The sequence below is a fragment of the Zosterops lateralis genome, assembly GCF_965231275.1.
Source record: "Zosterops lateralis genome assembly, chromosome: 5".
Lineage (NCBI taxonomy): Eukaryota > Metazoa > Chordata > Aves > Passeriformes > Zosteropidae > Zosterops > Zosterops lateralis.
Genome location: NC_139766.1, coordinates 36731492 through 36748205, shown reverse-complemented (window position 1 = coordinate 36748205; position 16714 = coordinate 36731492). Strand labels below are relative to the sequence as shown.

Sequence of the window (16714 nt, the reverse complement as noted above, 5' to 3'; positions counted from 1 at the left end):
TTTTTCTGTTGGTTTTGTGGGGGCTTGTTTTGTTGGGGGTTTTTTGGGGGTTTTTTTGGTTTGGTTGTTTTTTGGTGGTTTTTTTTTTTTTTTTGGTTTTTTTTTGTGTTTTTTTTTGTTTTTGTTTTGTTTGTTTGTTTGGGGTTTTTTTGGTGTGTTGTTTTGGGGGTTTTTTTTGTGTGTGTTGTTTTTTGGTGGCTTTGGGGGCATTTTTTGTAACCTCTTAACCATAAAGCCTGTCTAGGTTAGATTAGCTCGGTTGGTTAGAGCACATTGCTAATAATGCCAAGGTTGTGAGTTTGATTTCTGAACAGGGAATTGACTTCCAACCCAGAAAAGTCTGTGATCTTCTCATCACTTACAAGAGCTCTTATTACTTACTGTTCAACTTACTTTCCTGCCAGTTCAGGATTTGATACACCTTTTTTTGTCCTTTCTAATGTAATTCTGAAGTGATAGTACTATCTCTAGCACGATTTTTTAATGATTTGGGCATTATTGATTACCCAAATGAATTTCTCCAAATCTTGAGATGTTTCTTAAAATAACCATAACACCTTTTTTTTTATATATTTTTTTCCTTCATATATTATTAGTCTAGATAATTTCAAAAGAATATTTCTTTCTGGAAGCAAGTTTTCTGGAGGCAGGTGTCTTGGGGTTTGAGTTAATGCAGTTACATTTCTTATGTGTTATTTTTTTCAGTTGTCAATTTTTTCTTGCAGTATTTTCCTTATAGATATCTCTAAGTTAGGGTGACCCTTCTTGATCTATGTGATCCATGTGCTGTGGCAGGCAGTGGGACAGTGCTGGTACAAGAGTATCTGGAGACAAAAAGCTTGCAAGGCAGCTGCAGTCTGCTGGTGAGTCACCTAAAAGCCAGCAATGTACCCAGTCCAGCCTGAGCCCATATCATCTCCCATTGTCCAGCTTTTGAATTACTCCCAAAGTTCCCCTTTTGCTACCTGTTCTTAGAAATTTCTTAGGAATGTATCCTGTACCTTCCAGCTAGAAGAGATTTTTAGTGTGCAACTCCTTGGGTGGAGGAGGTTGGCTGTCTCACTTGCACTGTGTAGGGATTCTTGTTCCCAGCTCTGAGATCAGTATAGTTTGCTCAGCAGTTTCCACTATGGCCTGTGTAAATTAGCAGGGCTCCATGGTAAACTGATTATCTGGATTTGCCTTCAAAGTCAGGTGCAGAGTACACACACTTAGCTGCAATTGATAATAATTTCACTGCAATTGATAATAAACCAGGAAGTTCATTTCTCTAGTTTTCCACAGCCTGTCCATCTTTGCAACATCAAATAAAAAGTAGGTGCTATCATGGGACAATCAAGTGCTCAATCTCATCAGTTTTCAGCTCCTTCATGCTCCATTGAGAAGTACTTTCCAGGTGTTTTTTTCTGTCACTTCTGTACTTGAAAAACTACTTTCACTGCTTCACATTTTCTACAAGAAAAGATTCTTGTGCCCCCAGTGCAGACTGGTAGAAATCTAATGCCTGGCTCCCCATTACCCTCCATAATAGAGTAACACAGCAAATTATAGAGCTTTAATAAATGGCAATGATGCATCTAAGAGAACATTTCCAGGATCCCAGAATACCTTTGGCTGAATATTAGCCTCTTCAGGGTTTTGTGGTTGGTTTTTTTGGTGGTTTTTTTTTTTTTTTTTTTGGGGGGGGGGGGGTTGCCTTTTTTTCTTTATTTTTGTTATTGTTGTTGTTGTTGCCTGCTTAAAACTTACTGTTCTTGAAATCTTTGACCACTGGAAAATGGATGAGCCACTTTTTGTAGCAATGGCACAGCTACACGAGCTCTAGCCTCCCTCCCTCCCTGTCAGCATGGATTCTTCTCAGGCATCTGCATTAATCCCCAGAGACAGACATAAATGAAATATTAAAATTACCTTTTGTCTCCACTTCCTGCTTGTGTTTGAAGCAGTGTTTGTGCATAAGGGTAGAGTGGGGGCACTTGCTGACAGCACTGTGAAAGAACTGATCAAAGGAATAACATTCATCCACATCCTCAGCTCCATGGCAGATCACAGCCATATTATTAACTGTGTGTCTCATCTGGTTAGCCTAGTGTGAGGGATCTGTCTGCTTGATTCAGAGTCACCAGGGGTGATCTGTGGGACCCTGAAGAAAAGCCAATTCCATCAGGATGCTAGGCAGCAGTAGTTTTAGAGACTTTGCTAAAAAATCAGGAGAAGGTTATTTAACTGTACTTCCACTTATTCAAAATCTTTGCAGCTCAGAAATGTTCTGGACATGACCTTCACTAACTATTCAGTCTGATCTGGTGTGTGAATAGTGGCAGGAACAGAAAAGAAAAACCACTGAAAATCCAGGTGCCATTTCCTTGCAGTGCTTTAATACTAATGCTTCTCATTTGCCCACCTGAATCAATTTGGTCTTGCACAAACAAAGCTGGAGCCTGAAATACTGCTGGAGATCCAGAGCAAGCAAAGGTTTCTCTTCTGTGGGGAGTTTATGGTGGTGATTGCAATTCAACTGCCTTGTTGGTCTTTTTCCAAAGTTCCCAACTGCTACAAATATGCACATGGTGCTATACAGTAGCATGTTTATAGTATATGTATATAGTATATATATATGTATATATGTATAGTATGTAGTAGCATGTTGTAGTATATTTATCAGAAGGGCTTCTTTTCCTCACCCCTCATTCCTAAAACCACACAAGCTGCTGGGTGTACACATTATCTATTTTGGGTGGGCTGTGACCTCTGTAAATCTACTTTAATCTGCAATAAGTATGTAATGATTTAGAGTTCTAGAAAACTTAGAGCTATAGTAATCCAAATAACTTAGTCAAAATCACCTGTAAATTTGGACAGCAGACTCGTAACTGATTGGATTTCTGATCTAGGAATCTGCCTTGGGAGGACAAAGTCTCAATTAAAGGACTATTATGAAAATAAGAAGCTATTTTCAGGCCATGAAAATATGTTATGTTTCAAAAGGAATCGTTTATTATCTTTAATGAAATTGAAAATTTCTCCTTGAGTTTAAACTTTGCTTATGATGCTATACTGAGCTTAATTAAATCGATAAAGCAAAAGTAAACCCTGGAAGATAATTCTCTGGTTTCTATCTCTCTGTTTAAGGAGGGGAAGAAAACATTGGATAGCAATTCCATTCAGATACTGCCCCCATATGTTTTGAGAGAACTTCCTTGAAGATAGTGATGGGATTTAATGAACTGCTGCTATTCATAGAATAGAATCAAATCAAATCAAAGCTCAGCAAAAGCCAGGAAACCTAAAGTTCCTATTTTTTGGACAGTTGATACTATTTTGCCTCCAATCTATCCTTATTTCTACATTTAATTTTCAAAGATTATATTTTCAAGGGACAACTATGAATGCAGATAATACCTATCAATATGAAAAGGTGCTAAAATGACAGAGTTGTTTCAATCATCTTTAGAGGTTGTTTTTATTTTCTCCAGGAGTTCTTACTTCCTACTAAGGATCAAAGGATTTTTTGCTGCTGTTGAACTCCACGTGTCCAAGATCCATCCCCTCCTCAACTGAGGCTCAACTGAGGTGCTGCTCTCAGCTCTGTTTTTTTGCTTTTGCAGCACTCAGGCCTCAGTCTTGTGAGACTGCTTGTGCATTAGATTTGTCTCTTTAATTTGACTTCCAGCCGTTCATTTGCTTCTTGGTTTTATCCTTCTGAACGCTGTTGCCTGCAGGGCATTTTGAGAAGCTTTCATTTACTTTTTGCTTCAGGATGCTCATTTGTGCTGACCCACCTGCTTAGTTTGAGTGCTGTAGATCTCCTCTGACAATAATTCAGAGAGATTTCCCTTGGATCGTGAGAGGTAATTATGGGAAGGAGCAGCCTTTTCTTCAGAGTCTTCCATCTCTACCCAGCTCGCCTCTTTTTCATTAATTTCCTAAATGAGAGAGAAAAAGCTAAAAGGGCCTCAACACCCACATAAGGACTCATTGCTTTTTTTACAATACAATTTTTTAATGAAGTTTAGCAATATGGTAAGAAAAATAAGAATGTGTGATGAAATTACAGTGGAAACATCTATAAACTGAAAGTTAAACACTTCTAGAGGTTTCTTTGTAACTGACTCTCCACAGCTTTCTGGCTCGCCATTTGAAGAATGGGGTTTTAGCTTAATATTTCCCAAACAAAAGTGGAGTTTAAAAATTGAAGTTGATTATAGAGAGACTTGGGAATTAAGTTTAATACAACTTGACCTGCTACATGTTTCAGCATTATGATCATTTGAACTGGTAGTTTGCATACATTTATCTAGGGTAAAAATTGTTCAGAAAAAGGGACGCTTGAGTTAAAAAAAAAAGAGTAACTGCCATAGGCTAATGTCACAGAGACAGGTTTTACTTTCTGGAATGTTGACCACTTTCTAAACATTGAAATGGGTCATGTTGTTAGAATGGATAAAAGATAAAACAATGCCTTACATAAATATTAAATGTAAAAGAGTTGGTACATTTAGAAATACATTTTAATACATTTTAATTATATTTGATTAGAGAATTAAGTATATAAAATATTCTTTTTTTTACTTCTTGAGAAATTCAGGAAGACTTAATATTCACTTCAGCTACTTTTTTCATCTTTTTCTGTGCACGGTATAGAAACTATAACTGTCTTTAGGTGGAACAACTGCTGAATTTTTATTTTTGTCATTTATTTTCTTAACCTACATCACTTTCTTGCCATCTGATCAACTCATCTTAATTTCAGTTTGGTTTACTTCTGCATTCACTTCCTCCAAGTAGCCAAGTCTGTCACTTACATTACACATGCATAAATGTTAATTTTCAGAGTTTTTAGAACTTTTATCTAGGATTAGTGTCAGGTTCTGCTATTTGCTTTAAGAAGCTTTGATACAGTATCAGGGATCACTGTGGAGAGAACCTGGAGCAGTCACTTCTGAAACAAGGCAACTGAATTTATTCCCCGTCCTGAGGTGCCTTCATGTGGTATCACTAAGGTGAAGAGACACTTCTTGCTTAAGAAAACATGGAAATTCATTATAAAAAATGCAGAACCCTAGCTCAAAGCTGCATTCAGTAGGTCACCAGTCATTTCTGGGGCTGCCACTGTGCCCTTTCTTCCTTTTCCATTACATCCCTGATGCCACAAGTCAGTAGGACCTAGTCCTGATTTCTGCTGTGGGCTGTTTGCCTTGTTTTTGTATAATGTGCCAGTGGGTTTGTCACTGAAGGTCAGTTTGTCTGATGTATCCTGCAGGAAATGGACTCCTCTCTCCAGCATTCATCCATCTCTGTTCAGTAGTTCAGCACAGAGCCTTTAATCAGTCTGGGTTATACAGAGAGGTGCAGAGTGCAATATGTGCCATTCTCTGGGCTCAGTTATAATGGCCAAATTTCAGCTCTTTCAGGCAGGTGGTTCCTATCACTTGTACCTACTGTGCACGTCATCCAGCACAAGTGCTTTCCCATTTTTATTTCCCTCATTTTCGTTCTGCAGCCTGTCAAAGGTTCTCTTCCCTTCTCACAAATCCTTTAGTTCCCACTGTGTGTATCACTCTTGCAGTGTAATGATTCTAAACCCTGCTATGCAGTTCACTTGTCTGCAACGTACCACATTTGTTTCTAGTGCAAGTAGCTTCACACTCCTTTGAAGTTTGTGTCATTTTTCTCTTACCTTGAATATTCATAGGTGAAATTATCTCTTTCCTTCCTCTGCATGTTAATTGTAAGCCATCACAAAAATCTTTACTGGCTACAGTTTGAGCTACTGCTATACTTCTTTTAGTGCAGTTTTTGTTTGTAAACTATCTTTTCACATTAAGCATTTGCCTGCCTTTTTCTCAGTCTATTTTTTTTTTTTTTTTTTTTGCAAAGCAAGTTTTGTGAGGTTTAGAGGGTGGGTTTAAATCAAATTCTTCTTCTGTCTCAGCACAGCAATCTTTGACCAGTTGGGCCATTTTTCAGTCATCTAGCTTTTACTTCCGATATTGTTCTTTCATGTATATTCAGCGAGTCTGGACAATAGTTCTCATGTGGAAGGATTTTTACAAATTTTTTAGTTTAGCAACCTTACCCTTTCAGCTTTTCTGATGTTTTAGGAGTCTTTATCCTTTTCATGTTTTGTCCGTAAGCACTTTACAGCTTTCCACTGTAATTACTCACATAATATTATGCTATAATAGCTCAAGTCTGATTGTTTGAGCATCTCAGTAGGACATTTCATGAAAAAAATTACTTCTACAAACATCGCTTTGTACTTGACATTTCTATACAGAAGCCACTAAACAAGAGAATAATTCTTCTCCTTTGGGTTCAGTGCAGTTCTTTTATCAGTGTAAGTGATCCTGTTAATACATAAGGACTTCTCATATCGGCCATGATTGCAAGACTGGACTCTTGTCTTCATATTTTGGAGACAATTTTAGGTCTGTTCAGCAGTAGCTGCTTGTGGCGTGGAGTGGAATTCATGCTGTGCCAAGCACTCCGTTTCACACAGCCTATTACTAATTCCACTCTAATGAAAAGCAAAAGGCCATCCTGCTTTTCCTCTTCATTACTCTTCCTACAAAACAACAAATGTCAGAATGTCTTGTGGAATAGGAATTAATGGGGCAACATTACATTCAATTTCTTCACTTTTTTTTTTTTTTTTTTTTTTAAGGCTGTGCAAAAATTGAGTTTGCTACTGTTCGAGTCATTAGGTAGTTTTGTTAATTGTAGTATATGTTCTGAACTTCCACATCTAAAGGACAAGGGGTTTCGTTACTCAGTTTTTGTCACTGGAAAAGTCTACCAATTAGAATATAATTTGTAAGTATTTGCCAATTACTTTGGAATTTTAAGTCTCTGATTTTTTTTTGTCTTCCATCTGATTTACCTGCAGCAATTGTCTCTTCTATAGGCCATTCACTGTACTTAGAGAAATGCTTAGGAAAAATATTGTATTCATGAGAATTAGAGAAATCCTGCATTTTCTGGGTGATCTTTGGGACTACATTTCTTTTCAGTAGCAATTTAGTTATAAGCATTTTCTATGTAAGTCCTTCTTTATAAAAGGACATTATGTTGATTATTTAAAACCTGAAGTCAAAAAGGACATGCTGTAATTAGATTTACTTTGGTAGGAATTGAAAATGTATTGTAGTAGTCAGAATCCTCGGGGGAAAGTTTCTAATAAAATCTCTGTTGAATTTATTCATATGTGGAAATACAGTCAATATTGAAATATGAAATGTCAATAAAAGTAAAATAGTGTTGGCATTCAGTGTATGTTACAGTGCACAGCCTTGCCAGTTTGGATTTTTTTCACAAAGCTTTGTTTCTCAAAGCTTTTAAAAATGTAATCTCTAAAGGAAAATGAAATTAGTCTGTAAGAGTCATGAAAACACATAGTTTAATTTTTTTTTTAAGCTGCCATATAGAAGTGAAAGGAAAATTATCCATAATGTTTCTCATTACCATGAATGCAAATGAGGGGATAATTTTCTAACATTCATGCATGGAGATTCACTGGCTGCCTGATGGTGGCAGAGACCACTCAGCTGTTTGCTTGCTATTTTATCATCTCTACTGCCTGGATAAAATACAGCAGTATAAAAAAGTGTTAAGGCAGAGAAAATATGGCAGAATGTTCCATTAACATGATGTCCTCTTCAATAAATTTCTAACTCATGCATGGATTCCTGAAATATTACCAGTCCCAAGTTCACTGCAAGATCCTAAACCAGTGACAAAGGGGGAAGTTTTTATTTTCGAGTCAGGACTTCAGGATGACACCATCTGCCTCTATAGCCCCAAAGAAACCACCAGCAGTAGTTCAAAACAAAAATGCCCCAGAGTGGGATAATTTTCCCTTAGGGCTTCACTATTACAAGACACAGGGTGTAGGACCTAGTTTCATGTCGGCTCTCTGCTGAGGAAACATTGCCTGAAGCCATCCAGGTCTCCCATGGCTTTGTCTTTTCTTGTCTCTCTGACCAGCCATCAGCATCAATGTGTTCCTTCTGACTTCTTGCTCTAAAACTCATAAGGCTGGTGTTGATCTGCATCGATGGAATTGCATAGTTGGATTGGACTTTGTTAAGGGTGTTGTTTCCCTCCTGTACAGCACAGATGCCTTTGTATTCCCCTTCCACCACAACTTTAAGGAATCAGTTGAAGAGCAATATTTTAATCCTGAGAACTGTCAATGTATTTACTGCATTAGAAACGTGGTCTTCTCGGTACTTTAAGAAGAATAAAAGAGAAAATGCTTGTTTTCCAGTATAAAATTCCTGCTTATAAGTTTACAATATGTTTTTGTCGTTATTCTCTAACAATAACTTTAAGTATCTCATTTGTTTTCTATATTGTCTGTGAAAAAGAATGAGTTAATTGAAGAAAATTCCACATATTTATTAATGGAATACATGGAAACATTGGAAGCATAGCAAATTATTTGCCTATAAGTCACATTGCCACTGTGATATACATTTGAGGAGTTTTAAATGCTTAGGAAAGCAGATGTTTAGATCCCAACAGCTTCTCTTCAGCCATCCTCTTGCACCTTTCTCCCTTTCTCTAGCCAGCACCTATGAGACTGAAATGAATTGGAAACTTCTGCTCACTTTCAAATGCACATTACTTCCCATGGAGTACTGAGACTCATTAAGTACTTTGGCAGGTTTCCAGAGTCCCTTTCTTTCTCTGTTACTTAGCAAAAACCAGAATTTTTGGGGGGGCTATTGGTTTTTTGGGTTTGGTTTTGTTGGTTTTGGTTTTTTTTAAGGAGTTTGTGCACAACTGTCTGCCATTCTCTAGATCTACCACATTGCTTGTTTCTCCTCTTTATGGATGAATAAAGGTAAATATTGTTTGGTTACACCACTCTTCATCTATGCCTTTCATAGCTTCACAATTCAAACAGCATTCATACAAACGTACCCCGAGGCACACACACATGGTCCAAACATCTTCATTATTGTTTGTGTTGTTTTATTCACCCTTCAGGTCTCCTGTAATGGCTGGAGGTCTGTTTGCCGTTAACCGGAAATGGTTTTGGGAGCTGGGAGGCTATGACCCAGGATTGGAAATATGGGGAGGAGAGCAGTATGAAATCTCCTTTAAGGTAAGTCATCAAGCCACTTCACAGAGTACTTCCTGCTGGTGTTATCATGATGCTTTCATTCATCTGGGCTTCTGTATTTTAACTTAATTTAATACAATACTCCTTTTCATTAGGAATTTCTACAGTGCCATAAACAATTGCTCCAGAAGCCATACAAAAATCACACAGAGTGCAGCTCGCTCTGAAAACATGGTAGCTTACCACTGTCAAATAATGAAGTTCCACCTTCTTCCTTTTATCAAATCTTCCCCACTTACCTTCACTCAGATGCTGTGTTTGTGCTCGTGTTGAGCTCAGTTCAGCTAGCCAACAGAGAACTAATCCAGCAAAAAAGAAAATGGAAGAATTTTTCTGTCCAGATCAACAAATCTAATCATCTCTGGGGACAGGGTCCCCTGGAGTCAGCTCAAGAAAATGAGTGGAAATAGAGAAAGTCATAGGAAGAAAGACTCCTTTCAATAGCAGTGGATCACTAGAGCAGCTCAGCTGCCATGAGCTGCTGTCTGCAGGCCAGCTGTTCCAAAGAAAAATTTTTTAAATTGCATGTAAATTATTGTAATGACATATAGGGCGTTTTCAAGTGCTCAAGTTCTGTACAACCAGCCATGTTATAGTATACCCTCATATCCTGTATGTGGATATGTGTATTGAAATCAGTTACTAGGCATTTACACATAGAGCTGAAAGTCTTGTTACTTTCTACATGTAGAACAGGCATTTGTATAAGGTTGCTGAGGACTAACGTGTCTAATTTTGAAAACTGAGTTTATTTTCCAGTATACCTAAGGACATAAAAAAATTACCATGGTCTCTACATGCAAAGTTTTTCAAAGACTTGATAGAGTTTCATGACTTAGATGATTTGAGCCAAACATATTTGGGTAAAGTTTGGGACTGAAATTGCAATTCACATTTAGCTCCAGGATCTTTCCAGCTTACTTCCAGACTCTGTCAGTGTAAAGCTCTTTAAATAAATTTAGCATGTCAGCCATGACTAATATCAGATATCTTGCTGAATCTGAGTTTCAGCTGCGATGAAAACAGTGCTGAGGCCATTCTGTTGAATGAAATGTACAGTGTTACAGGCTGTCTTTACAGGAATTCCAAGAACTGCAAAATGTTTTGCATTAACTGGCTTACTCTTGTGTTTCTCCAAATCATTTTTATACCTCAACAAAATAAAACAGGAAGGCAGGGGAAACTCAATAGCTAGACCATATGTTTAGAATACATTGATTTACCCTCTGTCCATTTAGATTGTTTCAGAGGCAAATATAAGTAGTTACTTGTAGCTGTCACAATGGTGTCTGACAGATCACCCATGATTTTATTATCCTATTTCAAATATTCCTTTTATTCATCTTTGCAAGAAATATACTTGTTGTTCTCTCCAGATTTTGTATAGAAACCATGGTAACACAACTGGAAATTGAGACACAAGATTGTCCCAGTGTGTTTTGTTCAAGTGAGAGGATTTTTTTTTTTAAATTTTTTTTTTGGAGGCAGCTGTGTCACACGGGGTCTCTTTTTAGCCATATCTCTGGATCAATCTCATTAGTATGTAATGATCTTAGGGTCTTTGTCCTTTCTTACTAGTGTTAAAAGCAGATAAATATAATCTTTTGAAATGACTGCCAAATAGGAGTAAATTCCTATTGGAAGAATTTAAGAGATGTAAATTTTTAAAAGAAGATTGCAGTTTGGTTTGAAATAACAAAAAATCAGAGAAAAATCACAGAGGTGGAAGAGAGAAACAGAAAGGGTTGGGTTTTTTTTCATGTCAGAATCACCACTATCATCTTGGGAAAGGTTTCTGCTTCAGCAAGTTACCTATAACTCTAACTGTAGCCATAGATTCAGTCATCTTAAAACTTATTTAAATGAGGACAAGTGATCCAGACAGTTCAATTTGCCAAATCTGCTCACAAAACTTGGTCAGATGGTGGACTTGCAAACTGTTCCAAAGTCAGTGAAAAAGCCAGACAACAGACTGGTTCAGCTTCCTTGGCTTCACTTGAGTGAATCTAGAGACGACAATTTACTCTTTGGCCTGTGGAAGGGTTGTCAGAGGGTCGCCCTTTGTTGATCTTACATTGATTTGCTTGGCAATTAATTATTTGGAGTAATCTGAATGGTGACACAGCCACAAACTGTCTCAAAATATGACCTCTTCATTAAATAGTTTCTTAGAATAATTTTTACATAAGAGAATGTTCAGGATTTTATTTTTTGGCAACATCAGGATCATTTTTTTAAATTAAAAAGGTGTATGACATCTTGCTGACAGTCCTCATTGTTGGGTGCTAGACTTGTGAAAGCTGGCAAAGCACTGGAACTCACCTGATTAATATCATCTTTTCACGATAACGAGGAAAGCTAAGATTTGGGAAATCCTAAATTTAAATCTGTTAGACAGGCACAGTTTATGTAGTAATCACCACAACACAGAATGGCAAAAGATACTAACATCCTGTGTTTCCTGAAGACCCTTGTGGTTGACGTGGGCTGTGTGCCAGGTGTCCAGCAAAGCTGCTCTAACACTCCCTCCTCATGTGAGTAAGAGAAAGGAAATATAACAAAAGGCTCGTGGATCAAGATAAGGAAGCAGGAGAGATCACTCACCAGTTACCATCATGGGCAAAGCTGACCTGACCCGGGGAAAAAATATTTTATTACCAATCAAATCAGAGTAGGGCAATGAGAAATAAATGCAAATTTTAAAACACCTTCCCCCGACCCCCTCCCTTCTTCTCAAGCTCAACTTCACTCCCTGTTTTATCCTCTTCCTCACTCTCAATGGAAAGGAAATGGGGGCTATGGTCAGTTCTTCATATGTTGTCTCTGCTCTTCTTCCTCCTCATACTCTTCATCTGCTCCAGCATGAAGTTCTCCAGGGGCAGCAGGTGGATCTCTGTGACCTCTCCTCCACCACTGAACCTTTCAGGGGCTGCAGGGACACAGCTGTGGTTTTTACCACAGGCTGCAAGGAAATCTGCTCCAACACCTGGGGCACCTCCTCCCCCTCCTTCTTCCCTGACCTTGGTGTCTGCAGAGCTGGTGCTCTCATATTGTCACTCTCCTTTCTCTCTGGCTACAGTTGCACAGTAACTTTTCCCTCTTGTTAAATCTGTTACCCCAGAGGTGCTGCCAGCATTGCTGATGGCCTTGGAGAGGGGCATGTCCATCCTGGAGCCAGCTGCCATTGGGCCTGTTGAACCTGAGAAAAGCTTCTGGCAGCTTCTCACAGAACCCACCCCTATTGCCCCCCTGCTATCAAAACCTGGCTGTGCAAACCCAGTGCAATCCTTTGCACCAGACATTCCTCAGGCATTGTAAATCATACCTTAACAAAAATGCTAATGGTGATTCCCCAGCCTCTTGAAGGTAGTCCTCTGTATCTACAGTTGTTTTATCCTTATCCATGCCAATACATCCTCCAAATTCTCTTCATCCCTGTTTTCCAAAACACACCTCCAAGTTCATGAATACTTTTCTTTATCATCACTATTATCATAATCATTATTCCCTCCACAGCTGTCAATCTTGGCAGGAGATGGGGAGTGGAGGAGCATTACCACTTGTCAGTGCAGTTGTAATCTATATGAAGGATTGACAAATGTGGAATATTGCTAGTTTTCTCAGAATTTTAGAGGTGCTGGTGAGTATTGTATAAATACCCACAGTCATCAGTTCCCAGTTTACATGGTACAGTTTTAATATTTCCTCACAGGAAATCCCACTGCACCTCCAGTAAATGGTTTTGCAATTTGCAAATCCATTGACTGTAGATTTGCAGTCAGTGATCCTATTTTTCAATTTTTTTTTTCATTTAGGGGAACATTTTTACTGCACGTAAAAGTTCACAGGAAAATATTGTTCTTTCTCCTTTTCTACAACTGCCAAATCTGTTTTTTTGGCTTATATTTCAAGAAGAGTGACTGAAAAATCCCATAAAATTTTTATATTCTTATTTTCTACAACTTTTGCAGTTGTAATACATTTCTCCTGTTTGTTGTCCATCTCTCTTGCACAATATGAAGAGCGCCAACTATGTTGCCTTTGCATGAAATACTTTATATTCCTCTTCCACCAGTTTACTGTTTGTATTTTCCCTTCATTTCAATATCTTTCACTGTTGCATGTTTTGTTACTGACTCTCAGCAGCAGTATATTTCTCAGTTAGTTTTGAAGCTTAATCCAAAGTCCATTCAGTATCCTCTAAATCCTTTGCATAATTTGCTGTGTGTTTATGTTCCCCAGCAGCACATCCTCCACTGCTCAAAAATCATGAGTCTCTTACTGCAGTAATTATGGCTACAATTTAGCATATGGATTGGAATCTCAGTCTTGCATGCACAGTATTTACATTTTCCAGGTAGTTTCCAGGCTGGATCACTCATAAACCAGAGAGATAAGGTGGGGGAACCACAAGAGAAGGCAAAATACAATTTAAAAGACAAAGAAGTAATGTGAAAAGAGAATGATTCACCCAAAATCCCACAGGAGCTGTAGAACAGAGCCAAAAAATACATCTGTGGCATCTAATCTCCAGTCAGGAACAAAACCCCATAACCACAGCTTAATTTCTTTTAAAGCTTGTGTTAATGCCTGCTTTTCACTTTCAACCACCCCTATAAAGTGTTTTGCAACAGTCTGTTGGAAGGAGCCATACAAAGATAAATTGTGAGATAGTCTCTAGTTGACACATAAGCTACTCTTTTGATCTTTCCAAGCTGGAATTGCATTATTTTGGTTTCATCATTGTTTTTTATACCCCAGCTGCAGACCAGATTCATTGCTTTTGTAAGAAGGAGACATTAACGATCCTGAGAGTTTCATTGCTTCTGATATAATTTTGCCAAATGTCCCACACCACCTAAATTTCTTTCATGGTATAGTGGAGGTCTGTAATACTTAGCACAGAAGTCATTCTCCAATTTCTTGTATTTAGTGCATGTGACATAAAAATGCACATTTCAAAGACAAAGTTGCCAGAATTGATCTTCTCAGGAAAATATAAAAAATGCTTTTAATACCATTTTGAAGCTGAAAGATAAACAGGAACAGATGCTAAATGTCCTTCAAGGCAGCCCAAGATTCATTTCAATTACCCTGCACAGCATACCTCAGCTGCAGCACAGCATTTTCAGGTTTTATATCTATCAAATATAAGCCTAACACAGTGTTATTTCCTCCCACTTGTTACTGCCTCAGCGTATTTGACTGGGGTTTCTTTTTTCTTTTTTTTTTAACTGTTATCCTACTGCTTTAGAAGAAATGCAATATATATCTACTGCAGTTCTCATTGCCTCAGTTCAAGTAATACTGGCCTATATATATATATATAAAATTGTATATATATATATATATATATAATTTCTGCTTTTTTGTCTTTTAAATTTGTGCTGAGGCTGACCTTTGGGTCACACTGCTATGCTGTGCACTCTTCAAAGGCTAAAAAGCCTTGACTAATCATAGTAATAATTTGTCTAAGTTTGGAAATGACACCTCCATTTAAAAAACAAGAATAAATAGTAAACATAGGTCTGTGCTTTCATTTATGCACTGGGTTGTTTGAAGACAACCACAGAGAGGAAATTCCCACTTTAAAAAAGTACAAATGATATAGCAATAGCTCTCAACTCTACCCCACTGCACATTGGCGTCCATGGAATTTAAGGAAAAAGCCACTTTCAGTGATTTCAAGCCTTCCTTAGACATGTACATTAGTGTATTTAAATTTGCTCTGTAATGAGGTTAGATCCTCAAACATTTCATTATCAGGTCGCAGTTGGATGCTGTGGCTAACTGCTAAGGGACTGTAAGGGCTGATACACAAATGATCCATAAGAAGCAGCCACCTAAATCACTTTGTAATTCAAGCCTTCACTCTAACTCCTATTTTCTCCATTCACAGTATGAATACCACAGTCAGTCAGGGGCTGAATTCCAGGACCAGGTAGATATATCCACCATAACACAAAGAGGCAAGCACGATCAAAGTGGCCATACTAAAGTCCCTTCCAACTCAAACCTTTCTATTTCTTTCTATTTCTTTCTTTTATCATTTTCTTTTGAACATAGTTTTTTTGCACAGTGAGATTCTGGGTGGAAGAGTCTGTCATATTACCGTATCCCAGTTACCAGAATGCCAAGAGGGCCACCGTGATTGTGGGAATGGTCAGCACAGAATGATATGTTATTTTCACATATACTTAGTTAAACTGCTTTCTTTGTTTCATTTTTTCCCAGGAATCATTCTTTCATTTGCTTTCTGTCTGCTTTGCAGGTGTGGATGTGTGGAGGTGGCATGTATGATGTTCCCTGCTCTCGAGTTGGACATATCTACAGAAAGTATGTCCCATATAAAGTCCCTTCTGGAACCAGCCTGGCACGGGTGAGTAATCGGGTCTTGCTGCTTTTCATTTTCATTTATTATCAGTCTCTTCATTCCTTGTGAACCAGTTTCCAGTAAATTATTAAAATGGAAAATGAATGTTTCTTTATTTTTCTGAAATGAGATGTGCAATTACTGCAGTTATTCTGCCTTTCAGAGATAAGATTGCCAAGAATAAAATGGAAGATTAAAATTACAGGGTTGGACGTCTTGGCACAGAAGCACGTTTCATGCTGATTCAAAAGAACCTAGGAATAACCTAAAGCTTGCAGTTCTCCAATTGCACAGTGTTGTCAGTCCTAGTTTTTATAAGCAGGACCAATTTGAATGTGCATTTTCTTATCAGTCAGCAGAACAGGCAGAATCTCATGGAAGGGATGTTTTCTGAGGCAATAGGACTGAGTAACAATTATTTGAGCGACTGTCTGATTTTTGTGTAAAATCTGGTTGTGGAATATAGCCAGCCTGGAGCTGTGAGAGTGAGAAATTACAAGACCTATAGACATTTCTCAAAAGACTACTGAACACATTCATATCCATGAGGGGCTTTTTGCCCCTTTCTCAAGAGAAAATGTTCTGTAACATTCTGGAGATGTTCACAGGATGTCAGAAGATGGGAGATGAAGGGCACAGATGTTGCTTCCAGGAAGATACTAGTATTTATTCATGCTTGAGTTTAATCTTTTCTAGTTTAGAGGATTTTTTTTTTTTAATAAAATGGCATTAATATTAAAGTCTGCATATTGCCATAGGGTAATATTTTATGAATCATAGTTTTTTATTAATACTGAGAATGTGGTATGAATAAAGGAATGAATTTGTTGCTTTAAGGGGAGACATCCTTGGTTTCAGCACCAAAGGACCAGGCTTGCTGTACTAACAGCAGCAGAAAAAGGAGGCTGCCTGTGCTGCCTGCCTGACAGCTGGCTAGATAGAAAGAAAAATTTGCCTTAACGGGACATCGGTGTAGACACTGTGACACACAATTCAGTAGTGGGATTAGTGGTGGGAGCAAAAACTATATTGACTAAATTATGAGATTAATATCTTCCCCAAGTATAGCTCTGTGTCCTGTCACAGTTGCCCCATCCAGATTTTTGGACTGCCTGAATGAAACTGCTTAATTTATGATATTCCCTGCAAAAAAAAAAAAAAAAAAAAAAAAATCACACACAACTGGAAATTCAGACCTCAGTCTCTGTTTT

At 37.9% G+C, this 16714-nt stretch overlaps 1 protein-coding gene across 1 annotated transcript in view; it reads left to right on the top strand.

The window, feature by feature from the left end:
- Positions 1-16714, top strand: part of GALNTL6 (polypeptide N-acetylgalactosaminyltransferase like 6) — a gene marked incomplete at both ends in the record, with an annotated part of 414831 nt that overhangs the window by 365729 nt on the left and 32388 nt on the right. Inside the window, 2 exons of the mRNA XM_083860887.1 lie at positions 8995-9112; positions 15402-15509. Of these exons, the coding sequence (XP_083717013.1) occupies positions 8995-9112; positions 15402-15509 (226 nt within the window). The remainder of the gene's footprint in view (positions 1-8994; positions 9113-15401; positions 15510-16714) is intronic.